At 43.1% G+C, this 26,602-nt stretch overlaps 4 protein-coding genes across 4 annotated transcripts in view; 2 read left to right on the forward strand and 2 right to left on the reverse strand.

Annotated features, from left to right (window-relative positions):
- prdx6 (peroxiredoxin 6) overlaps positions 1-23,910 on the reverse strand; it is a 40,049-nt gene extending 16,139 nt beyond the window's left edge. Inside the window, exon 1 of the mRNA XM_084012487.1 lies at positions 23,906-23,910. The gene's annotated coding sequence lies outside the window, so the exon portion shown is untranslated. The remainder of the gene's footprint in view (positions 1-23,905) is intronic.
- On the forward strand, positions 190-5,808 carry LOC311015317 (flavin-containing monooxygenase 5-like). Its single transcript, XM_084012459.1, has 11 exons — positions 190-254; positions 736-874; positions 1,134-1,322; positions 1,419-1,584; positions 2,384-2,526; positions 2,629-2,828; positions 2,957-3,092; positions 3,180-3,399; positions 3,489-3,561; positions 4,648-4,900; positions 5,018-5,808. Exons 2-11 carry the CDS (start codon positions 743-745, stop codon positions 5,165-5,167), a joined length of 1,662 nt encoding a protein of 553 aa, XP_083868585.1. The 5' UTR covers positions 190-254; positions 736-742; the 3' UTR covers positions 5,168-5,808.
- The window catches only part of prkaa2 (protein kinase, AMP-activated, alpha 2 catalytic subunit), a 456,922-nt gene continuing 432,493 nt past the window's right edge, over positions 2,174-26,602 (reverse strand). The window contains exon 11 of the transcript XR_014597336.1: positions 2,174-2,201. The gene's annotated coding sequence lies outside the window, so the exon portion shown is untranslated. The remainder of the gene's footprint in view (positions 2,202-26,602) is intronic.
- On the forward strand, positions 11,848-26,028 carry LOC311015291 (uncharacterized protein). The gene is made up of 20 exons (XM_084012416.1): positions 11,848-12,008; positions 12,256-12,444; positions 12,540-12,705; positions 12,829-12,971; positions 13,312-13,511; positions 13,956-14,189; positions 14,354-14,475; positions 14,561-14,633; positions 14,721-14,790; positions 15,733-16,090; positions 16,955-17,022; positions 20,099-20,248; positions 20,510-20,698; positions 21,414-21,579; positions 21,691-21,833; positions 21,912-22,108; positions 23,146-23,281; positions 23,421-23,640; positions 25,220-25,292; positions 25,473-26,028. Exons 1-20 carry the CDS (start codon positions 11,877-11,879, stop codon positions 25,900-25,902), a joined length of 3,459 nt encoding a protein of 1,152 aa, XP_083868542.1. The 5' UTR covers positions 11,848-11,876; the 3' UTR covers positions 25,903-26,028.

A 26,602-nucleotide genomic window follows, 5' to 3' on the forward strand; every position in this document is an offset into this window, starting at 1 on the left:
TCCAGATGGGAAGATTATTCATCATTGTTACTCAGTTACTCTCCAGCCGCTTGATTGAACACAAATTGAACTTTAGACGAAATCAATGCAGCTGGATTCAATCTAACTCAGGTCTTTTTTTGGGCAGGGCAGGGTTGGGGGGGGGGGGGTGGATAACAAAACGCATGTCTTCACTCCACTATAAAAGTGTGTGTGCGCTCAGGCATAGGCACGTCACTGGATATTCACAATAAACCCAACCTGCAAGCATCAAGGTAAGAAGATCTACTTGTTACTATATTTTACTGCAGAATTCTGGTATTTTTGCCATGGCCATTGTTGAGAAAGTTGGTAATATTGAGAATTCAGTTGTCTTCCAATTGCATGTTTTCTAAACGATTATATTATCTAATGCAAGTTAGCTTGGGAGCAAGTCAGGACGTGGCGATATCTGATCTAGCCTCATTCTACTCAATATGAAACACTGAGTGGACCATAACCAGACTAGGAATGACGGTCCCTTATCATCGGATAAATATCCACGTTTTTTCACGTTAAAAGTTCTAGGCACAAGAATCTCATAAATTCAGCACACACTAAGACTCTTTAAGATTCATATTAAAGATTCTGTACCTCCTACAATCACTGGAACGTTCTCAAACCACAGTGGGTGAAACACGCTTGGATAATGCAGTTGCATGTGACGACAACGATGAGTTAAAATAAAAAATATATTTGTCCCTTTCCTGTATGCAGCTCCATCATGGTGCACAGCGTGGCAGTGATCGGGGCCGGCCCCTCCGGTCTGACCAGCATGAAGGCCTGTCTGGAAGAGGGCATGGTGCCAACCTGCTTCGAAAGCAGCGACGACATTGGTGGACTTTGGAAGTTCAAGGCAAGACACCGTTCCTTGGGGGGGAAACATATTTAATGGTTATGGAATGTAGCATTATTATCACTATATTTTGATTGTTATTTCTAATATCTGGTTCGGTTGAAGTTGGTAGAACTTGTGCAGGAGGCCTACTGAATGTATGTTCCTAAGGACTTGAACGATGCAATGTGAACATGTCTGGGTATAAATGTCTGTAACACAACGTTGCCAAATCTTACCACCATTTTTCTTTTTTGTTTGAAACCTTTTTTCACCGCAGGAAGTGTCGGAGCCAAACCGGGCCAGCATCTACCGTTCCCTCACCATCAACATCTCCAAAGAGATGATGTGCTACAGTGACCTCCCCATCCCTGCCGATTACCCCAACTACATGCACCACTCCAAAATCCTGAAATACTTCAGGATGTACGCAGAACACTTCAAGCTGCTGCAACACATTCGTCTCCGGGTAATGAGATACAAAAAGAGTAGAGAAGTTGTACGCGGTTCATGAGCTTTTTTCTACAAACTAATGTGTATTTTTGATATACTTGTGTACGTTTAGACCGCTGTGAAGAGCATCAAACAGAGACCGGACTTTTCTCGCACTGGTCAGTGGGAAGTGGTGACGGAGAACAGAGATGGACAGGAGGAGAAGCATGTGTTTGATGCTGTTATCTGCTGCTCTGGTCACTACAGCTACCCCAACCTGCCACTCAAAGACTTCCCAGGTAGGTTTGACCCCCACACTTTTATTAGGGGGGTTTCACTGAGAACCAGGCTCTCTTTATCAGGAAAGCTGAGCTCAGTATTGGTCTCAATATCCCTGCAGCTATGCGTTTAAATAAACCTTTCTAATCGCCACATGGCGTTTTAATGAGCGCTGTTCACAAAATGACAAGAAATTAAAGAATCAAGGCTGTTGTTTCCAGTAATCCACATATAAAAGCAAAAGTTGAATCGCCTCATCTCCCTGGTGAAGTTTGCTAGCTGCAGTAAGTTAGTTCGTTGGACCTACCTTGGGTGCGCTAGCTAGCTAGCTGACTGACATCTTATTTGAAAAAACATTTTATTGAAACAAACTTTTCATCTTTCACCCAAAACCCAACTGACATTTGTTTACAGCATGAAAGTTATCTTAATTCCTCACAAAATGTCAACCCCCCCCAAAAAATGTATTAACCAACTGATCGAGCTAGCTAACGGCGCACCCCGCGGCCCCTCCACCTTCTCAATTCATCAAATCACATGCATTTTCATCACCTCCATTTTTTAAAATTAATTTAGGTAACTACCAACCCTCCCCCCCACACACACACACACACACTCACACACACACACGTTGCACCTACATGAGCTACTGGTGTGTAATAGTTGCAGCTGTGGTACGGTAGCTAGCTGATGTTGTGCTAGCAATGTGACAAGAAACATTAAGATTTACAATTCATTTCGCGGCTGGCTAGTTAGCTAGCTTGCTCACTAATACCACCATGCCACGACATATGAAGCCGTGATTCTGCTATCTTGTAGGAATTGAGACATTTGAAGGAAAATACTTTCATAGCTGGGACTACAAGGGACCCGAGGACATGTATGGGAAGAGAGTCGTGGTCATCGGCATCGGTAACTCAGGAGGCGACATCGCCGTGGAGAGCAGCCGAGTGGCAGAGCAGGTCCGGGATAATCTTCTGATTGCTCTTGTCGCACTTGAATATAATGAACGGGTGTGGGCATCATTATCTTTATATATCATTATCTTTGCTCTTGTTCTGAAGGTGTACATGAGCACCCGTCGCGGTGCCTGGGTCATCCGTCAGGTTTCTGACGACGGCCTGCCTGTGGACATGAAGTACAACACGCGCTTTGTCCACATCCTCTTCCAGCTGTTGCCTATGAACTTCCTAAACTGGTTTGGAGAGAAGAAGCTTAACGCCATGTATGATCACACCATGTATGCCCTCAAACCCAAACACAGGTAGGTGTGCTGGTGAACTCATAACTCTTTGTCTGACTCACATTGTTGCTCAAATTTGCAGGGAATAAAATCTGTAAAAACCTACAGCATAATCTCCTTTTTTTCTTCTCCTTCTTCTGCCTCCTCAGACTCTTCAGTCAGATTCCAGTGATCAACGATGATATGCCTTTAAAGATTCTGTCTGGCTCGGTCATCCTAAAACCGAACGTGAAGGAGATCCGTGGCTCCACCGTCGTGTTTAATGATGGCAGTGCTGTGGAAAACGTTAGAGAACATCCAACTAAACTTTTTTTTCTTTTTGTGGCGATCACAATCGAAGCTTATCTCCGTCTCATCTCTCTTTCTCGTCAGGTGGATACGATCGTGTTCGCCACGGGCTACAACTACGATTTTCCTTACCTTCCGAAAAGCGCCGTGTACAAGAGCGGACACCGTGTGGGTCTGTACAAGCACGTCTTTTCTCCCAACCTGGATCATCCCACTCTGGCCGTCGTGGGTTTCATCCATGCCCTTGGAGCCATCATGCCCCAAGCTGAAATGCAGGCTCGCTGGGTCGCACGCGTCTTCAAGGGTGAGGCTGCGTTTTCAGTTCATCACCTGCCATTAGTCGAGACACTTTCCAAGCAGTCTATTTACTTCTGTCTGTCTTTTGCTCTTCAGGACATAAAAAGCTGCCCTCAAACCAGGCCATGATAACGGCTGTTGAGAACGACACAAAGGACATCAAGTACAAGTAAAAATCCCAATAATTGCTTGTTTAAATGACAAGCATATCATGAGTTAATCAGATTGTTACCTGTTGCAGCTGGGTATAAAGTTAATGTGAGCAGAGCTGTGGGTAGGAAAATGGCCTGAAAGACACTAAGAATGCTCCTTAGAGGGGCTTCACATGAAGGAGGCATAACTTGAAGCAGGAGGAATAACTTGTAGTTGCTGCTATAGCAGGCTATAGCAAGCCTTTTACACCAGGCTTTCATGCTACACAGGTTGTAGAAAATAAGCAAGGCCTGTCACTAGGAATGTTCTTTCTGATGCTGTGACAAGAGTGTGTGGAGGAAACGACCAGTTCTTACATTCCTACTCTTAATTGCACCATGCTTCTCCTTTTTATTATGGTTACATCACTCTCTGGTGTATTGCCGTCACCTACTGGACAGGAGTGGGCAGCAATATTGACAAGGAAAAAAACAAAATTATTCCTGTTAATCTTAAATTATTAATTTGAAGATTGCACACTTTCCATAATGTATTTGTGGGTAGATTCCCCGATGTAATCTTTTTTTTTCCCATCAATTTGTCCTGATATTTATTCCCTTTTTTCACTCTTCATCATGCTTGTGATCTATCAGTACATCTTTGACAGTTTTCATTTCATGTGTGTGCGTAGTCCAGTAGCATGCTTGCCTATTGCACATAGAGTTAAAAAATCGTATAAATGTAATGATGTGGTGAATAATTACCACCACTGCACACAAATACAGAAAACTATCATTGTAAAAAAAAAAATCACATTTTTGACTAATAATTCCACCAGTGCACATTGATAGAGTAAATATTTATTTTAAAATGTGTCAAGGTCATCCTTGACCTTCGGGACCCTCAGAGGGTCATACACCTCGGCGAGAAAATGGGTCGTAACTTGAAGTGGGTCATGCAGGCCTCAGATTGATACTGTTGCAACGAACGGCCACTTTCACATTACTTATATTGATTTGACAATAAAAAGTGTTGATTCTTGCAGGTTTTAAGTTAAAACAAACAAAAAAAGCCTGTTAAGCAAGCCGTTTATACAACTTTCAAATGTGTGATTTTTCCACAGCTACATTGTGTCAAAGCTGACGCCCCTTCAGGTGGACTTTGTTTCCTACATGGACGACATAGCAGGAGAGATTGGGGTTCGGCCAAGTCTGTTCTGGCTCTTCTTCACAGACTACCCCCTGTTTAAGAGGGTTCTGTGGGGACCCGTTTCAGCCTACCAGTACCGCTTGATGGGACCAGGGAAATGGGAGGGAGCCCGCAGAGCCATCTTCACCCAGTTCGACCGCATGTTGCAGCCCCTAAAGACCAGACAGGTCTGAAATGTCTCTTTCACTTTCTTAAAGCCCAACTTCGCCCAACTCTGATCACGTAGTACGACTGTCTGACCATATGGCCAAAACTTCAACGTAACCTTTCCCGTCTGTTTCCAGGTGGAGCCAAACGAGGCCTCCATCGCTGGCCGCCTCTTTAAGCTGAGCCTGACTCTAGTGGCTGGAGGAGCTGCCGTCTACTACGTCCATGTGCACCACCCGACTGCCATCCCCACCCTGCTGTCCAACCTCCGTCCACAAACAGCTTGAACATGCTGCATTTATCAGAAGCACCGTTTCTAGATCTCTTTTTGGGAATCTAGTTCGGTAAATCATTATTATGGGATGATTATAAGGGTCACTGTCTGAGCTGCTCAGTAATGTTATTCCTGTATCATTATATTTGGTTTGTTTAACACTTACATTTACATTTAGGGCATTGAGCAGACACTTTTATCCAAAGCGACTTACAATAAGTAGCTTTATTGGAAGAAAGTGCAACAGTATATCGCTATCAGTACATAAAGGATTTCACAATAACAAGTTTGAAGCACGCCCAATTGCTAAGTTAACCCGTAGCTGGTATACAACAGAGATAAGTGCTAAGATACAAAGTGCAAAATACTAAAGTAATTGCCAGTACGTACAAAAGTAATGAGCACTACGTTTATTTTTTTATTTGATTTTTTGGGGGGAGGGGTAGTAGAGGGAGGAGGCTAAGCAGAGTCCAGGTGAACGCGAACAACAGGGTCTTTAGTCTTTTACGGAAAAACCCTTAAGGCACCTTGGGGGACCAAACGTGTACATTCTGCTTATTTGATAATATTTTATTCTCAATATATCGGTCAGTTTTGGGACCTAAAGGTAAAAAGTGAAAGTTTTTGTCAATAAACACTCTCAAAAAATAACAATGCATCAGTTTTGGAAAATACTGCATATTTTGTGTTTTTCCCATTGAAAAAAGTAGGGGTTCTTATGTCAAAAGGCATTATATAATTATTATTATTTATATTATATACAGTATATATATATATATATATGCCTATATTTTTGGAGTTAAGTTGATTACCGTACATACATTCACGGCTTCACACAGACATCGTAAGCCGAGTTTCATGATTTAGAGGCCAATTGTTTAAAATGCTCTTCTTTGGCGATATTTCGCTGCTCCGGTTTGTGGCTGCATGGCGATGAGACGCTGCGGGGAGGGCTCACTTTTCCTCTACATAAAACTCCCTGAAGTGAGTAGGGATGATTAAATGAGTGAAAGATTTCAGACATGGCCTGAGAGCCAGCATGCACGAAAACAGGAACCTGTAATCGCAGCAGCTCTTTGGATCCAACCATCGTTAGTTCCATGAGTTACACCTGTGACTGACACCCTTGGATTTTTGTCTGGACCGTCAAGGGCCAAGTGGCTCTGCGGCTGACTGAGTAAGAAAGTAAGTTACTGATTGCAACCAGTGGTCAGTCGAGTGACGTCACCAAGGGGAGTTGCTCACGGCGCTGCGCTTTTACTTGATTCATTGGCTTGTGGCTTGGATAGTCTGTTGTTGGAGATAACCGGGCTGTTTACTGTGATTTAATAGCATTAGTCAACACTCAACCACTGGCTGTGCCTGAAACTCCTCACCAACTTGATATTTAGGCCCAATGTCCCCCTAAGGTCCAAGCCCTGAACCCTCAGGGACTTAACTGACATCATGGCTGCGGTTGAATAGTCTTTTTTGCTGAGGAAGGTTCCTAACTGAAGAAGTGACCCACAAGTAAACAAGTAGCAGCCATGATAAGAGCCGTTCGAATTCTCTAAATGCAAAGGAAAGGAGCTCCAATAACTCCTTTCAGAGCTCCTTTAGCATAGGATGCAACGGACCTTCCTTTACGAAAGGAAAGGAGATCACGCCGACCCACAATCCCTTGCAAGAGCAACATTTAAAGTGCTGCACACCTCAGCCGTTCAGGAAAACAAACGATATGCTTATTTGCATGTTTAACAATTACTTTCATGCGGAAATAGTAATTGAAATTGTGTTGATAAATGTGTGTGGACAGTGATAATCATTGGATGTAATTTGTATTTATTTATGTCAATCATGTTAGAAATGTTTGAAAAAAAATCAAGTGTTTTATGTATATTAAATCTTTAATGTTAATGTTTCTGTGTAACTGTAATATTACACACATGCGCTGCCCTCTTTGTTAACCTTTTTTTTTAAATCGTCCAGGCTTCCCCTGGTAACTCTGTGTTTCATGTCGCAATGCTATGAGCTGTGGGTAATTCTGTCAGGCAAAGTAAGCAGCGATGCTGACTTAACAGAAAGTGGGCATAAAGGGCTCAATAAGTCCATGAGTGAGTTTGACTGTGGGACAGCCCTCAGCCCTCAGGCACTTAATAGTAAATGAGCATCAAAGTCTGGGAAGGGGGATATTGGTATTGGTGTGTGGGATTTATTAGTTTGTCCCACACCTCAGTATGAAACAAGACATCTGCGGTCAGCAGCACAGACTCACTTTGATGGGCTCTGACCACACAAACAAGTTTTCTTTCATTTAACTTTCTTTCACAAATCATTCCAGCTTTTCCTGTCAGGGTGAAAGTCCCGCCTTCCCCAATGTTGATAAGTAACTGGTCGTTTCATTTGGTTTTGTTTGTCACAGCTGTCAGCGCACAGTAGAAGGTGAGAGCTGTCTTTTAAACTTCCAAGAAAAAGGGGTTGCCTGTTGTAATGATTAATGTTTATGTCTGTGCTAGCAGCGTATATGATGGCTCATGACTCGCACTATACTCAGTCTGTACATGTAGACAGGACTTCCACCCTTTCAGCAGCTTTAACCTGCAGAACGTGATGTATGACCTACTTGACAGTGCTGTGCTTCAATGAGTGTAGAAGTAAAGCTACAAGAGAAATATTTTATTTAAAATGCCCATTTCTAGTCTATTTAAAGTATTTAACATGCCGTTATTATTCTGAACCTCCAGTTAGTTAAAATGTGCAATACAGTGACTGCACTGTTAAGTAGGAGTACCTGTGATCAGGGCCGGAGTGGGACTCATTTTCAGCCCTGGAGTTTCATACCTCAGACCGGCCCACTTTAGATCACGACCTATTATATTAAAATAATGTAATTATAACTTTACATGTTAAGCATACAATAGCGCACTGTTCTCTAAAGCCTTGTAATTCCGTGTATTTTCACACAGCCTTGTGGGCACAAGTGCCCATAGTTCGGCCGTGTTCAGCTGTCTGTTTCCCGGCTGGTTTGCGTGCGGCGCGTCTTGGCGTTTCGCGTTCGACGGAGAGTCCGCCTGTGTGGACTCTTGTGGACCTGGGCGGGCCGGTGTTTGACCGATGTCCGCGGGCTTTTCAGCCAGCTCTGAGGGTGATAGTCCCGACAGTTCGGCTGGGTTCTTGTGTCTATTTACCTGCGGGAATCCCCGCAACGCGTCCGAGTGTTTTACGTGTGTACGGACGGAGCAGAATTCCGGCTTCGCTGTGCGTAATTGTGGCGTGGCGCGGACCTGGACCGGCCGGTGCTTAAGTGAGCTGCACGGGCTTTTCACACAGCCTTGGGGGCACAAGTGCCCATAGTTCGGCCGTGTTCAGCTGTCTGTTTCCCGGCTGGTTTGCGTGCGGCGCGTCTTGGCGTTTCGCGTTCGACGGAGAGTCCGCCTGTGTGGAACACCGGCACAAAAATAAATAAAAATAATAATTGAACACCGGCCCTCGCGGCCCAAAAGTCAGACCGGCCCACCGGGAATTGTCCCGGTCCTCCCGATTAGCCACTCCGGGCCTGCCTGTGATTGTTTTCCAAGCGGAAAATGTAAGTAAAATATGACGTATGGCTACACTGCAGGGAAGATTTTCATAGGCTCATAAAGTTTTATGACATTGACATAAATTATTATTGTTTTATTGAATCAAGTATAATTGTGTCAAAACTATTTGTGAGTGGTAATCTAGCCAAATTGAATCATGTTAATGTTGTTTCAGCAAACAAATAATCATATTTTGTTACCAAACTCATTCATGTCTTGTTTGTGTCAATTTCTAAAATCTTTCATTAGTTCCTTTTCAGCCAAGCTATCAGCAGCTGGTCCAACACTTTGGTTCAGACTGAAATATATCTGTAAAAACCTACTAGACGTCTTCTACAAATGCTCATGTCCCCCACAGGATGAACCTTCAGTGACTTTAGGGATATATTTAGTGCAACGTGAGACTGATATTTGGGTGGATTGCTTTAAAATTTGCATGAGATACTCAAGGTCCAGAGAGATTAATTTCCTTCAACTTGTGTTTGACCTTCACCACCAGGCCTTTTTTTTCTCCACATATTCAGGAAAATAGCTCTACATAGTTTGAGGTGTCATTCGTTGTTCTCAGAAGATATATCCTTGTACCTTTGGTGATCCCCTGACTTTTCATCTGACACCACCCTGAGGTTTGAATCGATTGAATGGAATGTGACATTTTTGCTCAATATTCAATGTCCCCAGAGGATCTATTCTTATGAATTTACTGATGCTCTGACTCTTCACCTGGCATCTTAATCGGGTTGAAATAATATTTGCTCAATCATTTTGCTAATGGCAACATATCTGCAAAACTATTGGACATTCAGTCAGCCGAAGCTGTACTTTGTGTACTAAGCAAACATTAGCACGCTAACAGGCTAAAGTAAGATGGTGTAGAAGAAAATGTGTTACCTCATAGTTTTATTTTCATTGCATCCTTATATTCTTCTCTTGTACTGATCAAGAGTCCTGCTTTATCCTTTTTGATTATGGTTAACTTTTGTTATCCTGATTAGAAGAAGTAATTCTTTGATCTTGAGAGAAAAGACCTTTTGGTTTTCCCCCTTCCCGACCAACTGACATATTCAATGAGCACCATAGAAATCTGATTAGTTCGGTGCATCGAAAAAACTACGAAAGGGGAACTTTTGCTGGTCTCGTCGACCAGTCAGCCATGTGGAGTGGGGGAGACAGATTTAACGCGATGAGAAATATCGTTGAGTTTAATCTCGTCACACCCCTACTAACAACTGAACTAAGGTTACACACTTAACTCAACAATACATCACATAGAAAATCACTTGGAAACATTTGTCATCACATTCAGTTCTGTCCTTAGCTATGCCCAGATTGTAACCAGTCCTTGAAGAAGGGTTGCTTGTTCCTCTGAAGAAAGGTTGCTGTCTTCAGGTTCCTGTGAGGAAAGTTGCTGTCCTTGAAGTTGTGGATGGAGGAATTTCTCGTGAAGTCTTGTCTTTGTGGCAGAGGCAGGCTCTAACAGCCAGCTTGTCGGCTGTTTTGAGGGCGCTGCTTGGGGACTTGAGACCTGTGGTCCAAATCCCAGGAGAAAGAGGAGACCTGTGGTCAGGTCGACATCTCGGTAGAAAGAGAAGAGACCTCTGGTCATTTTTTTTGAAGGAGGAAGAGGAGACCTCTGTTCAGATCGCAGCAGGAAGAGAGAGATTCCATCTTGGTCTGCTTGGTAGGAAGCCAACTTCCACTGCAGTTGACCAATCAGAATTCAGAGTTCAGAGTTCACAGGTACGTGTCACTTTCAGTGACACAGGCCTGCAGGCAGATGGGGGAGGGGGATGGCTGTGTTTTTCTACACAGAGGACACTACAATCTGAATGTTCAGAAACAATTCAATCTGCATCTATGAATTGTTATATAGACACAAACCCTGAGGTCCCAACAGCGGAATACTCTCGCAACAAAAAGGCAGTCTAAAATGGGCTATTGATTGATCAAGGCCCGATTAATGGCCCTGTGGTGACATTGTGTTGACAAACCATCTGCCCCGAGAGCAGTCATACCTTCAACTTCTCAGGAAGTCTCTTTCTCTTGGAAGCAGACGTGTATTAAGTCAATGCAAATCCACTCATCACACCTTTCTCTGTTTTCTGTAAACTCTGTACAAAACTCTGACTAGCCTCACTCTTGTGAGAGAGGATTTAATGCAACGCTGTGAACCAGCCACAGAATTGGAGCTGAAGAGTTTTTCTTCCACAATGGTAAAGCGTGGAAATATTTCCTGCTAAACGTTAGTTATGTTAGCCTTGTCACGGTCAGTGCTGGTATGCTGAAATGATTAACCTAAACTGTATAATAACAACGGGTTATGGTGGCACTCAATTGTGTAGAGAGAGCTCAGTTAACCGTACCGTAAACCGTATTCGTGTGCAGAAGGGAGCATGCTAGCCATGGTCGAGAGGCGCGCTTGCAAACATTAATTGTGTCCTCCTCTGAGCTTTAACTTTAGCTAGCTTAGTGGTGCTAGGTCAGCTAGCAGCATCGAGTCTAGTTTGCCAGTCTCACTGTGTTGTGTATGTGGACCTGCACCTGCACATTGGGAAACCAGACTGAATCCAGGACAGTACGTCAACATCGCAGACAGAGACACAAACAACCCTACACAACACACAATAAATCAGAACGGAGTGATAGCATCAGACGCAACGTAAAATAAGCTACGGTTAGCATATAGCTCCGAGCCTGATATTACCAATTTACTACAACAGAAATGCAGCAAACTGAAATGATGTATTGTGGGCTTTGAGGCATCTTAGCTTGAAATTTCTCTGCAGCGTTTAGCATGCGACATACCACAGCAGTTATCACAAGTTCTGCTGTGGATTACCCATGATTCAGCACTTTTAACACTGTGCCGCAATGCGACAATGACAACAGCAGATGGCGCTATCCCCATTTATGCAGGAATTTTAACAGAAGCTATTTACAACCCGTTACATACGGTTGGCAGGTGTCGTTTGATAGAAAGAAAATAGTTCACACATTGACAATGCGCAAATTAAGTAGGCTGCACACCCCAGAAGTTGGAAATTGGAAAACTTTTGATGTGTGAGCCATGCGAGCAATTCTCATTGGACTGAACAGGCGCCATCTTGGACTCCAGCTCGAAGCCTCACAGAGTCTTGACACTTGTTTCCTCAGGGCTCTGCAATGGTTCGACGTGTGGCAGTGGTCGGAGCGGGCAACGCTGGTCTAGTTTGTATCAAGGCCTGTCTTGATGAGGGCCTGGAGCCAGTCTGCTTTGAAAGCAGCGACGACATTGGCGGCCTGTGGAAATATAAGGTAAGCAAGGCATACTGTTTAAAAACAAAAGTATCCCATATATTAATCTTGTTGCCAGCCAAGGTTGCGTCTTACAATGCTGTGCAGCCAAAGACCTTTCCACGACATCAAGAACGAGTTTTGCCTTTGTGATGAATGAATAATGGCGCAGCTTGTTTGATTTAACAACACCGTTGATTAAACAGTGAAATGTCCTCATTACGATGTTTTTATCAGCTCTGTTTTTTGTTTTCCTTTGCATCCGCAGGAATCGCCTGAGCCAGAGCGATCCGGCATCTATCGCTCCTTGGTGGTCAACACCTCCAAAGAGATGATGTGTTTCAGCGACTTCCCGATGCCCGCCGACTATCCGAACTACATGCACAACTCCCAGCTGCTGCAGTACTTGAGGCTCTATGCTGACCACTTCGACCTGCTCAGATGCATTCAGTTCCAGGTTGTTAACCAGGAGCTGTGTTTTCACATTTGGCTTTACATCATGCCAAGTCAAAGTTCATTAATGTCACGAGTGTATGTTTGTGTTTGCTTCAGACCAAAGTAAGGAGTGTTACACAACCGGCGGATTTCCTACGGTCCGGTCAATGGGACGTGGTGATCGTCGACAAGGACGGCAAGGAGGAGAGACACGTCTTTGATGCGGTCCTCGTGTGCACGGGCCACTACACCAATCCTTCTTTACCTCTGTCGGACTTTCCAGGTCGGTAAACGGAAAACCTTTTTCAAACATTTGATTGGGAGACCTGCTTACTTTACATCTGCCCGTTCTTGCGAGGAACACTTGCAAATCTTTTGAAGTGCTATGCCATCTGTTCCCCTCCAGGACACGAGATGTTTTCTGGCAGGGTTCTTCACAGCTGGGAATATAGAAACGCAGATGCCTTCCGAGAAAAGAGGGTTGTGGTGGTTGGCATCGGCAACTCTGGCGGAGACATAGCAGTGGAGATCAGTAGATCCGCAAAGAAGGTGAGACGGACGAGGAAATTTCAACAATCCATGAATATAATATGATCAAATTTAGATGATTATTATAATGATTGGAGTACTGTGGGTGGAGTGGTGTAACGGTTAGCATTGTCAGAGCAAGAGCCCCCCCCCCCAGAGAGGAGCAGACAGAAGTATTTGATATGTCATATATGTGGCTCAAATGTCTACTGCAGATATAAAAGCCAATGGACAAAATAAAATCAAAGAAATTCCGCAAAATGATTTGCCGACATCGAACAAAAGCAACTTGTGGGTCATGACCCGGCCTTTGGAATTGACTGCACTACTCTGCTTCTTCACTTTTCACTCCATCTGACAGACATTTCTCAGCACGCGCCAGGGCTCCTGGGTGCTCGGCAGGATGTCCACTAATGGTCTTCCATTGGACATGAGAGCTGTCACCAGATTCAACAACGTCCTCATAAAGCTTCTCCCCAAGAATCTGATCAACTGGGCAGCAGAGAGAGCACTGAACCACAAGTGTGACCACAGACTCTATGGTTTGAAGCCCAGACACAGGTGACCCCTTTTTTTTAACCTTTTGTCCCTCTTTGCCACTTGATCCCAGTGCAGTCTGGTGAATACAATGGTGTCATTTTAAATAACAGGCCTCATGCAGCAACAGTATCTTAAATTCATTTTATGAATCCAGATGCACCATATGTTCTTAACCATCCAAATATATTCCATGAGAGATCCTTGAGCATGCAGCCATAACTTGCCACCCAAAATATTATGCAGTTTGTTGCAGCAGAATGCGGGATTAGCAGTAGACAGACAACGATGTGCACACTCACTCACTCACACATGCACGCACACACCACCAAATCACATGATCTTCCTTTCCAATTTCTCTTGATAAGAGTGACCGATGGTATTATTTTCTTGAACATTTTCTGTCTATAAGATCAAAATCGTGGAAACAGAAATAAGAGGAAATTTGTTCAAATGTTTCTCTCCCAGAGTTTTGGACCAGAAGCCCTTGATCAACGATGACCTCCCTGATCGTATCCTTCAGGGAGCGGTGGTGATGAAGCCCAACCTAAAAAGCTTCGAGACCTCTGGAGCTGTATTCGAAGATGGGACCGTGGAGGAGAACATTGACGCCGTGGTCTTCTGTACGGGTTATGATGGAACCTTCCCCTTCCTGCCTCCAGCTCTGTCAGGAGGGCCTCACAAAATCCCCACCTTGTATAAGTGAGTACACAGTGGATGGAGTTTTTGTATAGCTAGGGCAGATTTGTTTCATTTTACTTTGTAACGAAAATGCTGATTGACTGAGGTTGTGAAATTATTCCTGTGTTATCATAATCTAATTTAATTTAAAAGAATCACCTTACAGGCCTTTTTTGATATTTCAGAAAAGTGTTTCCTCCGTCTCTATCACAACCCACGCTGGCCATCATGGGTCTTTTCCAGACAAAAGGACCAATCATGCCCTTTGTGGAAATGCAGGCGCGTTGGGCTGTTAGGGTCTTTGCAGGTAAACGATTGTTGAGCTTTAAAATGTACAAAACACTCTGACTGAGAGGCAACATGTGTCAGTTTGGCGTGTTTTACATTCCAAGGTTTGAGCCGCCTTCCGCCTAAGGAGAAAATGCTGAAAGTCATTGAGTATGAGAGCGAGAGGAACATGAAAAGGTAGAGATCATCGTCACACTGATGTCCTTTTGATGATTTTGGTTCAAATATGTTGTTTTTAAAAAAAATGACATTTGTTCTCCTCAGCAATCCGTGCCCAAAAAAGGCGGCGCTCCAGGTAGATTTCATCCCTTACATGGACTTCATGGCTCAGGAGGTCAGTTCAGCTCTGTTTTTCTATATAAAATTGTTATCATTGTTATTATATGTGTAATGCCGTGTTCACACTGAATGCAAAGCAAATTTGTTTGACCTATGGTCACCAAAAATGTTTCATCAATCATGGTGGAAAAAAACACTATTGCTGCTTTGTACAAGCTGTGGAAATCCCAGATACTACTAAGAGATGTATGAACTAGAGGTGGGTAAAAAAATTGATACGGCAATATATCGCAATACTTTGCCGCCCAATACAATATCAATTTTTCAACTCCAAAGATCGATTTGAAAAAAAAAATGACGCATTTTAGTCGTTTAGACGCATTGTGAATGCAGTACTCTATCCTTTCTCATTTTATTTTCAATATTATACCAGTGAATTTCATGGGAATTAATAAAATAGAGACGGTGCTTTGAATGAAATGGTTTTGACTCCATTTGTCCTCTGATCAGTATCATCTAATGTACATATATAGGTACTTGTGTTTTAATTTTTATTTATATCGCAATATCGTGATACGTATCGTATCGTGACCAAAGTATCATGATACGTATCGTATCGTGACCAAAGTATCATGATACGTATCGTGAGGTTCTTGCCAATACTCACACCTAGTATGAACCCAAAATAAACAATTTTGCTGTGACGTAATTGCAATAAATGGATAAAAATGGATGCAGAATTGACAACACGAGGATGCAGATTTGTTAAAAGTCAGAAGTCATGCTTTGTTAGGTCTATCCACAATACAAGAAGCAAACTTTTAAAAGGTTTTTTTTCTGAATGGAGTCTGGATTGATGGTGCTAGGCTATAATAACACTGTAGCTGCTCCATAAACATCTAAAATAACGTCATGTAGACGTAAACAAGGCAGCCTATCGTAGAGCTCTGGGTGACCACAGGCGGATACATTAAATATGACACACTTCCAATTGCAGGTCGGGGCTCGCCCTAGCCTCCTGAGACTGCTGCTGAGGGATCCCGCGCTCTGGGTCAGGGTCTTCTTCGGTCCCTGCACTCCTTACCAGTATCGTCTCATGGGGCCCGGACGCTGGGCCGGAGCCCGCCAGGCTATCCTCACTCAGTGGAGCCGGGTGGCTCAGCCGTTCAGAACGAGAACGGTACCAGAACCGGACAGCGGGCCGTCGGCCTTCATGTCTCCCTACCTGCTCGCATTGGCAGCCACCGTGACGACCGCCGTCCTTCTGTCAACTCACGAGTTGACTCCGGTGCTGCAGGGTGCAGCTCAGCTTCTGGGCAGGTGCAAGATTATCCTCACGGACTCTTTGGTTCACTGTTCAACCAAATTAATGTGAAGATCGTATATGTTGCAATGTTATGCGAAATGTAAGAAAAAGACAGTCGATCCACTTTTTTAAAGGAGTCATCACCTGGTTTTATACGTATCCAGCCCCCCTTGGATCGCTTTGGATCAATTCGTAAAACTTATTAGAAAAAAAAAAAAAAATTTTAATCAAACATTGAGCTTGTTCTGACCCTTTTTCGTACCGCGATTTTATCACGCGAGATTACGCGCGAGGTTTTGACTGGTCCGGATGTGCATTGTATAATATGTAATGAGGCGCGCGTTGATTCGCCGCAGGAAGGACAGAGCCGGGGGGGCTTGCCTGCATGCAGACTCCAAAACATAATGGCGGCGCTTCGGCGATTTCAGGTAGCGGACGGGGCGGGGTTGGGTGGTGAAAGAGGGGTGGGCTTATGCAAGTAGCCGCCACGGTGACGTCACCGAAGGCGCAGAATCAAAATCTCGTGCTTTAGGAATGCACACCCTTGTGTGCTATTCCTGTTCGGAAAAAGAGCAGAAGCGAAAAAACGGCGCCACTTTCAAACTCCAGCCTTTCAGGCAAGTTTCAACTGAGGTCAAACACAGATATGCATGTTTTAACAAGAGAAATTGCGATTTCCAGGTGATGACTCCTTTAATATCCCAAATCATCTGGGATGCAGGGAAAGAGTCCACGGGGGTGAGACATTCAGACGGCGTGTCGTGTGTCTTTATTTTGGGTTTGGCATGTAGATAAAGAGACAGCCTCCCACTTTTGATGCGGTTCACAAACGCAGTTTATATAAGCAATCACAGGATGTTATAAAATTGTAAAAGATCTGTGCACTGTTGTGACAGGTGTGTCACTTCCACAGATCAGAAACTGGCACACTGCCGTCATGTATACGGCACGGTTGAAAATGATGATACCGGGAGCCTTAAAGTGACCCCGATACTTTAAGGCTACTCAAAAATGACATGAGAGGGCGGAGCTAGAAGTTAACGCTGAATGAGATATATTTAGGTGACGGAAAATGTTACAATTAACTTTCATGAACTGGAAACGCACTGTGAAAGCTGTTAGAAAGAATGCAAGAATTTTATTTTATTTTATGTTATTGGTATGCGGGCAAAATATATATTTTTTGACTTTGAGGCATGTAAAAACGTTCTAGTAGACTCTTAAAGTATAAACCTGAAAATTATTTTTAATATGTCCCTTTTAAAACGTTCAACTTTTGCTGCAGTACCACGGCTTCCCACTAGATGACTGTGTAATGAGGTAATGAAATTATGAAATGTTTTAAATAAAAAAACGATTTCTAAATAGCATCAATCCCTTAAGTCTTTGTTTATTGTTAAATGTGTCACATCCATCTTAATATTTCATGAGACTTTGGGGTTCTATATATTTTTTTAATGAGTTATGATAGAATTATTGGCTGTTTGAAATCACTTTTAGCAAGTTTATATTCATGTCCTGTGCCGCAAAACTATTATGTGATACGTCACAGTCATAGAAATGATTGCAAGATGAATATAGTTTATTGGTTATAAAAAATCTAATAGATAAAGGGGGAAGCACAAAAAGTTAGTTGTGAGTTAGTGAGTTGTGATTTATAAAACATGGATCTGTGTTGGAACTGATTTAGGCTAATAATGTTTTTAGATTAATCCTGGTCTTTTTAGCTTTTATAAATGAAATGCTGTTTAATGCCACATTTTTAGGAGATATTTAGAGTTACTTTTATATCCCTTTTGAAAATGACGTCACATTATATTGCATTTATTTTAGTAATGGTAAAATTCTTTGTCGACCAATAATTTAGTTTCCCAGGAAGGAACGTTTGTGCTACATGTATGTTTGCGTAGGAATATATCGGTTCTTTTAATTCCTCACTTATCAGGATGAATTTTATTAATGGGCCAACAATGAAAATAATAATACGTTTATTATTAATAATAAACTCATGAATAAGAGTTGTGCTTCTCCCCCCCCAGGAAGAAACTCAACAGGGCCTTCTGTCTCCTGCAGGACAGGGTCATGCAGGACAGGGTCATGCAGGACAGGACCATGCAGGACAGGGTCATCAGACCACCTAAATTAAACAGATCTCCTGATGACTTTTAACTCCTGCTGATGAAGACAGGTTCTAGACAAGAAGAGTGAAAAGATAAAACCTTATATAATACCTTTTGATATCTATATGAATATCGTCCTTAACTTCCTACATTTGGGTTCTGAGAAGGGACAGCAGGTCAATCATCAACCTGCCATGTTTGCGTGTTAAAACCTGACTGCAAAAACATTGAAGAGGGGAGTCTCAGTCCGTTGTTCCCCTCTCGCTGTGAAGAAGAGGTAAGGCTGATGTGTTGGTGTTGCAGTTGGTTTAACTACTGTGCATATTGTAATGGTATTCATGTATTGCTCAAACCTTATGAAAATGGAACTGATAATTAACGGAAACTCATGATCACAATATGGCCAGCGTTGCCTCAAGAGACACATGATGCTTGTGACATGAATGCCCCTGACTATAAAGGCTTTTCTGTTTTCAACACAGGATGTGCGACTAAATATAAGTGTTCATGCCTCGTTATGTTGCTTTACACTTCTGTGTAACTTTGTTACAGAACCTCATGATTACTTTGACTTCTGTATAAGTGACCAGTGCTTTCTGTGTGCTTCATCAGGCGCCTATGGCTTTGGACTCTGATTTCTGCAGAAAGCTTAATAAATAACCATGCCATGGTCACCTGGAGGGGGGATATAGACTATATAGACATAGACTGTACCAATACTATTATCCTTGATTAACTCAAGCAACTTATTCACATGCTAATTCAAACACAACTGGGTGTGACGGACACAACAGGAATGTGCTTCGCATCACAATGGAAAAGCCACTCATGTTGTCTCCTGAGACTGTCATACATGTCAGCTGTGGGATGGATCCAATCAGCACCCAGATATAAGGCCCATTGTTCCGCCTCTGCTTCCTACTCTCAGGCTGTTGGTGTCCCAGTGGCTGAGATCGCTGTTTGCCCTGACTGGAGCATGTGTTTAGATGGTGCATGAGGGGTGAGTTGGCTGAGTTTCAAAATATATGTTAACATGCAGTGAGCCTTGTTAATTTCAGTTCCCCTTTTTTCAGGTTCACCTGCACCATTACGCTGCTGTTTTGCTCACTTTCCGCATTGAGTTTACTTCTTGAAACAAAAATCTAAAACTCAACTCCGCCTTCACTGGTTCATCTTTCCCAGAATGAGGGAATAAATTACTTCCATAAGTTTTTTTATTTCCTCATTCTGAGAAATAATTTTTAATACTTTACCTTACCCATTTAGTTGCATTTTTTTTCCATAGTTTTGTGTTGAAGACCAATTGGGTTACGTTACTTTACTTTCTTTACTTTGTTGGTCATTAACTTTTTCTGTTATTTGCTTACTACTTGTGTTTTCTGACCATTTTCCTATCTTTATAACAGTGTCATTGTTGGGAGGCTAAGCACTCGTGGTGTGGTCCTGTCACTTTGTGTGTAAATGAACCCACGGGTACAATATTGACTGCACCATTTGCTGTGAGAATTGCTGTGCTGCACTGAAGGTGAGTCGTGGTGGCACCCCTGGACACTTCCTCTGTGTAGTCTGCCGCTCCACATATGGAGTCTGCTTAGTTTTCCTTTTCGTTGTGGTTGGGTTGAATTTTGTTACCAATTCACTGCATTTTAACATTTCATATTGAGGCCTTTTTAAAAATATTTGTAATAAAGTACATTTGACCATTTCATTTTTAGTAGTTTTTGTTATTGCCAATTAACCCCCCCCCCCCCCCCCCCCCTCAATAGTTCCAACCCCTGACTGTTTTGTATTGATTTATTGTTTAAAATAAAACCTTTTTAATGTACTTTAATTATCGCATCTCTGCAGTAATGTACCTGTATCCTGTTATTTCTCACACAATCCGTGCGCTTTCAAAGATTTCTTGGGGTTGAAGTCCCCCTGAATTTCCCCCTTAGGTTCCCCCCTCGCCACACATGGATCAGAAGGTGGCTGTGATCGGAGCAGGTATTTCTGGTCTGACCAGCATCAAGGCCTGTTTGGATGAAGGTCTGCAGCCCACCTGCTTTGAGAGCAGCCATGACATCGGAGGTCTATGGAGATTTAAGGTGAGCTTATTATAACATTATAAGCTCAGATCTTTAACATCTTCTGTGCACTGCAATCAGATTTTTAGTGTAGGAATATACGTGTAAATTAAATAAAACCTCTGTGGATCTCAAGTACTTGGAGGCAACTTAATCATGTTTAAAAAAAAAAAAAAAAAGAATACCAGAGCTTTCATTCAGTTCAACAGAGAGGCTATAAAGCACAAGGTTGTGGAATTTGACACTTTAAAAAATCTCCATCTCCATGTTGTCGTCCTGCAGGAGAAGCCGGAGCCTGGACGCGCCAACATCTACCAGTCGGTGGTCATCAACAGCTCCAAGGAGATGATGTCTCTCAGCGACTTCCCCCCTCCAGCCGAGCTCCCCAACATGATGCACCACTCTGAGGTGCTGCTCTACATGCGCCTCTACGCCGAGGCCTTCAAACTGCTGCCGCACATCCACTTTAAGGTCAGTGACCTTTAGGATTGGTTGTCAAGGCTATTATAAGCTCAGGAGTTTTTGTGGAATAAAGCATTTAGGCCCCCAACAGGTCACCAAACGCAATGATCCTCTGACTCATGGTGATGGAAAATATCGATTCTGATTTTGGCAAATCTACTGATAAATTTAATTGAATTAAAAAATGTTTTAACCCTTTTTCAAATCACATCCCCGTCTGTATTGTCCTCCATTTAAACAATTGCTAAGTGCACAGAGGTGTCTAAGACATTCTCTTAAGTAAAAGTACAGATACTTAAAAAAAAAAAAAAAACTCTGGTAAAAATACTGAACTTCTTTACTCAAGTAAAGTACAGGTTCTGAAATGTTCAGGTTCTCGAAGTATAAAGTATCCCGATGAAGGACGTTTTTACTAGCTGGGGGTAAAAAAAATCTAGAATTCTCCTCAAATGCATTTTAACCAAAGTAATAAGCCTATTTTGAACATGTGAAGTGTAGATTACAGATTACAGTAGATTAATACTCGAGTGCAAATTCTACTTAATTACAGTAACAGGGTATTTGGTTGCTTCCCACCTCTGGGCTGTAATGCATTTAAAAGCTCCCTGTGGTTTATGTATGAATACAAAGTGCATGCTTTGTTTGTATATAGCTTGTAAGTGCAAAACATGGTTGGGGCTTAAAGCTAATGAACCTATCAAATCAATGTTTGTTTGTGTCTCAGACTTCAGTGGTCAGCGTGAGGAAGACTCTGGGTTTTGCAGCGACCGGCCAGTGGGAGGTGGAGACCGAGAGGGCGGAGGGTCTGAGGGAGACTCGTGTGTTCGATGCCGTGATCGTTTGTACCGGACACTTCACTCAACCTCACCTGCCACTGGGAGACTTCCCAGGTAACAGGAAGTAGCGTGTGTACGAGAGATACTCCACAGGTGTCACACACACGCCGCTCTTTAAATGTGGTACAACTACAATGTGTTTTTGTTTTTCTTATTCCATCTCAGGAATTGAGAGTTTCAAAGGCAAATATTTCCACAGCTGGGATTATCGTAATGCTGAGGGTCTGCAGGGGAAGAGGGTTTTGGTGATTGGGATCGGAAACTCCGGAGGTGACATCGCTGTAGATGTCAGCAGAGTTGCTGAGAAGGTACGATACCAAACTATTTCTGTTATTTTTGTGTCATTTTATATTAAATAACTGGTCGTGTGCCAAAATCACTTCCAGGTGTACCTCAGCACCAGGAGCGGAGCGTGGGTAGCCAGCCGCGTGGGCCAGAGGGGGATCCCGGCTGACCTCATCGGGACTTCTCGGATGGATATGATGTTACGGAGGCTCTTCCCCACGTGGATCAATGGCGTGGTGGAGAAGAATCTGGAACAAGCATTTGACCACAGACTATATGGCCTAAAACCAAAACATGGGTAACAATGGCTGGTTATTTTTACAAGCAGTCGTATCTTATCTGGCAGTGCCTCAGGCTTCAGTTATGATTACGCTGCGTAATATTGAAGTATTGTTGGAGCAGATGACGTGATTTACCAGCCGGGTCGAAGGTTAAAGCTTATTCTGCAGGTGGTGAGCTGAGAAGTGTTCAAATACAGTCTGAACCAGGAGGCATACTCCGGTTCTGAAAAGGGCGGCCAATGCTGAAGTACCTTAAACTTGCATTGTCTCTGCTGGCCATCAGGGTGCGATGACTCTAGCAATAAAGCAGTCGGTTTGCATGGAAGTCGATGAAAAAATGACCTTACTTCTCACTTGATTTATTACCTCAGTAAACATTGTAAACATGAGTTAATGGTCTCACTCACAGTTTCAAGTCTTCTTCAATCCAGCATGTTAATTAAGTAATTTATGGTCCATTTAGAGTCAAACGGACCATAAAGCAGGGTAGGCTTTAGGGCGGGGCTACCTTGTGATTTGAGAGGTCGCTACCATCGCTATCAATGCAGTTGGCTACTAAGATGCCTTTAACACCTGGCTTTAAAGTTCACCTTGAATTATGAAAGTTCACCCTGAATTACTAACTTTGTTAGCAGCTTCACACCAGAATCCAGATGGATCCAGATCCAGTAAGGTTGCAGTAAGGTTTACCGCACTGCTGCTTGTGATCGTCAGATCCACCCGTCGCTCCTCCGCAGTCCAAATATGGTCACTGCCTTCATTGCAAAAAAATATTTGTGTCCTGTTTTCTATACGTTTTATAATTTTTGTTGTATTTTGTTTATTTTGTGAACCAGTTAAACATTCAACCTGATGATGGTGCTCAAACATGGGTTGTGGGGAAAGTTTTATAGTGCAGGTTTAAATTGAAAATAAGGCCAGGACGTAGCCTAAATTGTAACTTTTTTTCTGTTCTGATTTTGAATAATCGTAGTCACTCACTTTTTTTACTTCCTGAGTTTACACAGCGTTTGTTTTGTGCATCTGAGAGACAACCCTGCTGCTGTGTTGTCAGTTTTTTTGCACAGATCCCTGTTGTGAATGATGACCTGCCGGCTCGGATCGTCGCAGGACGCGTTCAGGTGAAACCAAACGTGAAGGAGTTCAGTGGGTCCAGTGCGTTTTTCGTTGATGGGAGTGTCATAGACGAGGTTGGTATTGGTCGAATAATATAAACCTTTTTGGTTTCTGCAGATGCAATTTCCTTGGGGAATTATGGCTCAAAGTCTGGTGATTTAAAAATGAAATAATTTAAAAGTCATCACTTTAGGTTTTGTGTGTGTCACACAGGTGGATGTAGTGGTGTTTGCCACGGGGTACAACTACAGCTTCCCCTTCCTGCCCTCAGATCTGCAGGCTAAATGTGGCTACAGGCTGCGTCTCTACAAGCACGTCTTCCCTCCTGCACTGACCCCGCCCACTCTGGCGGTGGTGGGCTTCATCCACGGCCTCGGAGCGATCAACCCTCTGGCCGAGATGCAGGCCCGCTGGGCCACAAGGGTGTTTAAAGGTAAAGTGCAGCACTCGATAACTTTTTTTAAAACCAATAACTACGAAACTGATTCTTATTGATTTTAGACGTGGGAGCATAAAGATCCTAACATACCAAACTGATATAACCAGGAACTTTTAAGTGGTTGGGAAACGGACTCGGTCAAACACTGATTCTGTATGACCTGCGAGACCATCAGCGAGAGGATTGGCTATTTCTATGTATCGTCTGTGATCGGGTCTTCTGACAAATTACAGTATGCAGGTTTAACAGAAACTTGCTTCAGCTCAGACGCCAGCGGGGCCTCCAGCGGGGCCTCCAGCGGGGCCTCCAGCGGGGCCTCCAGCAGCAACAAGCCCTCCGTGGACAGACCTAGATCCACCTTCGCTGCCACCTCAACCTGCAGTCTGAGTAAAATGAGAGATTATCTAAAGGGAGTCTGGCAGCTGCACGTTTACGGCACAGAGCGGTGGCGCTCTTGGATAAGCTACCGCTTAAAGGAAACAATTCCTTGAGGCAACTTGTTTTTTCACCTGAGGGTGTGTTCCAGAAAGCAGGTTTTGCTGCAACTGTTTGTGAGAAGAGGGATACCGAGTTTTCCTTTGCAGAAAGAGATTGAATTGAAGTGAAGTTACCATGGTAACTGACTCTGTGACTGTGACTCTGAGTTTCTCCCTACATGTCTCCGCCTTGTTCTGGAATCTGAACCAAGTGGGGAAAATGTGCCGTCGTTTCCACGTCAACCTAATCAATATGGAAATAAAAGTGATTCTAGCAGCTTTATCGGAGGATTTCGATGATTAAGTAAATTACCATTTTTACTACCAATCACATATTTAAACAATATTCTCTGATTTTACAATTTCATCATTTCATATCGCAGGCATAATCTGTGACCAAATTCTTTGAAGAGCTCTTTTAGATTTTTTTTTCAAACGGTTTTCTGACATGTTTAAGACATTTCTGTGTTGAAATAGACGCTTATATTTACATTTGAAATATGATTAAAATCATATGCCTTAGTCTACATATTTGCGCAATATTCTTATGCTTAATTTTCAGCTGCAGCCACTTTCTTGTTGTGCCTGTGGGGATTACACCTATATGAAAGTGATCCCCTGTCGCCTGCACCGTACTCAGCATTGCTAACCGTTGCACCACACTGTCGCAATGCAGATCTGTAAAACAATATCACCTTAAGGTCAATTCACTGTTTCATTCAGTTACACGCATTAAGTCGGGCCGTAAATGTCTGCCATACCAACTGTCTACTTTTCAGCAGTTACGCTGCTCCGCTTTCTAAGGATGAGCTTGTTTTCTACATAAACACTCAGTAATATCTAATAACTCTCACCCGGTTGCCATGGTGAATCGTAGTATCGGAGCTCCATTGATGATGGCTTTGTAGAGTCGGCAGACACGCGCGTTACTCAGAGTTGCCCATCTCCAAGTTGGTCAACTCAGAGTTCAGGGTTAGGTTCAGAGTTGGTTGAGCCTGCTTTCTGGAATACACCAGGAAGTCTCCGTGACTCCAAACAGAACATGGGTGTTTAAATCATTTTTGTGTGTCATGTTGATAGGGTTTTTTTCTTTGCAGGCTTAACAACCCTCCCTTCAGAAGAGATCATGATGAAGGAAATTGAAAAAGACACAGAAACCATGAATCAGAGGTAGGAGATAACTAAAGAAATCAACGGTCAATTAATCCTTTTAAAAAAAAACTCATATTTTTTTTATTGGGTAAACCAAGAAAAGCTATTCCCTATCACATGATTGTTGTGGCTCTACAATCCACAGACATCATTGTTGCATAAAAAAAAAAACCTTGGGCCGATACCCTGAAACAGTAGTTTTGCTTGTTTGTTCCTTTCCCTTAGATATACCTGCTCAGAGCGTAACCCCCTCCAAGTGGACTACATCCCTTACCTGGACTCTCTGGCAGAGCAGGTGGGAGTTCGACCAAACATACTGGGGCTCTTGCTGAAGGATCCCAGACTGGCGCTACAGGTTTTGCTGGGTCCCTGTACTCCGTACCAGTACCGTCTGACTGGACCGGGTCGGTGGCCCGGAGCCCGTCAGGCCATTCTCACTCAGTGGGAGCGGGTTCTTCAGCCCTTCAGGACCAGAGTGGTACCAGAACCAGAGACCAGACCCTCTTCGCGACGCAGCATCGTGGTGATTTTCTCGGGTGCAGCGCTGCTGTGCTGCTTCTGCTGCAGTAAACGCCTTCTGCCCTCTTTCTCCTCCTCTCCTCTGACGTTCTTCAGAGCTCCTCGGTAATCTGGCACACGAATGGTCCCTTAACGACGGAGGCAGCAGTGAATCAGCACACGGCAGCACATGACGATACACGGGATGATAAGAAAATGTCACGATATATCTCGCTGAAAAAATTGAGATTCACGATATAATCGCGTTAATTATCAAAATGTTTGAAACTCTTAATGTGCACAAAACGTACTGAAATCACTTTGCATGTAGTTAAGAAACATTTTTATTGCATCACAGACGGAGTATATCTTTAGTCTCCCTGCATTAATAAACTATCAATACATTTTACAAAATGGCAACATTGTGTGATACTTCATGCTTCATAAAGTCCTCTGACTGAGAATGAAATTCAATAAGGTCACAATAAATGTAAATGTGTATTTGTTTTTGCAGGAATGTGAACTACACGTCGTATCTAATCAGCGCCATGGCAGCAGACGGTCACGATTCCCACCACAGTTTGACATCTAATTGATATCGCTCGGCACTGTGGGTAAAGATTTCCCACTTATTCTCAGTTAAATATTCACAAATGGATCATCTCTCAAGGGGATCGTAGAGTATTACTTTCGATATTCCCTGAGGGGTTGTTCTCGGGAGATTTGATTGGATAAAATCGCCCGATTTTTAAAAGATAACTACAGAAAATGCGTGAGTAGCTAAGATTAAATGTAGGGTAGAAATTGAAATAAGTTGAAGATCAATTAAG

Source organism: Eutrigla gurnardus (genome assembly GCF_963514095.1).
Source record: "Eutrigla gurnardus genome assembly, chromosome: 6".
NCBI lineage: Eukaryota > Metazoa > Chordata > Actinopteri > Perciformes > Triglidae > Eutrigla > Eutrigla gurnardus.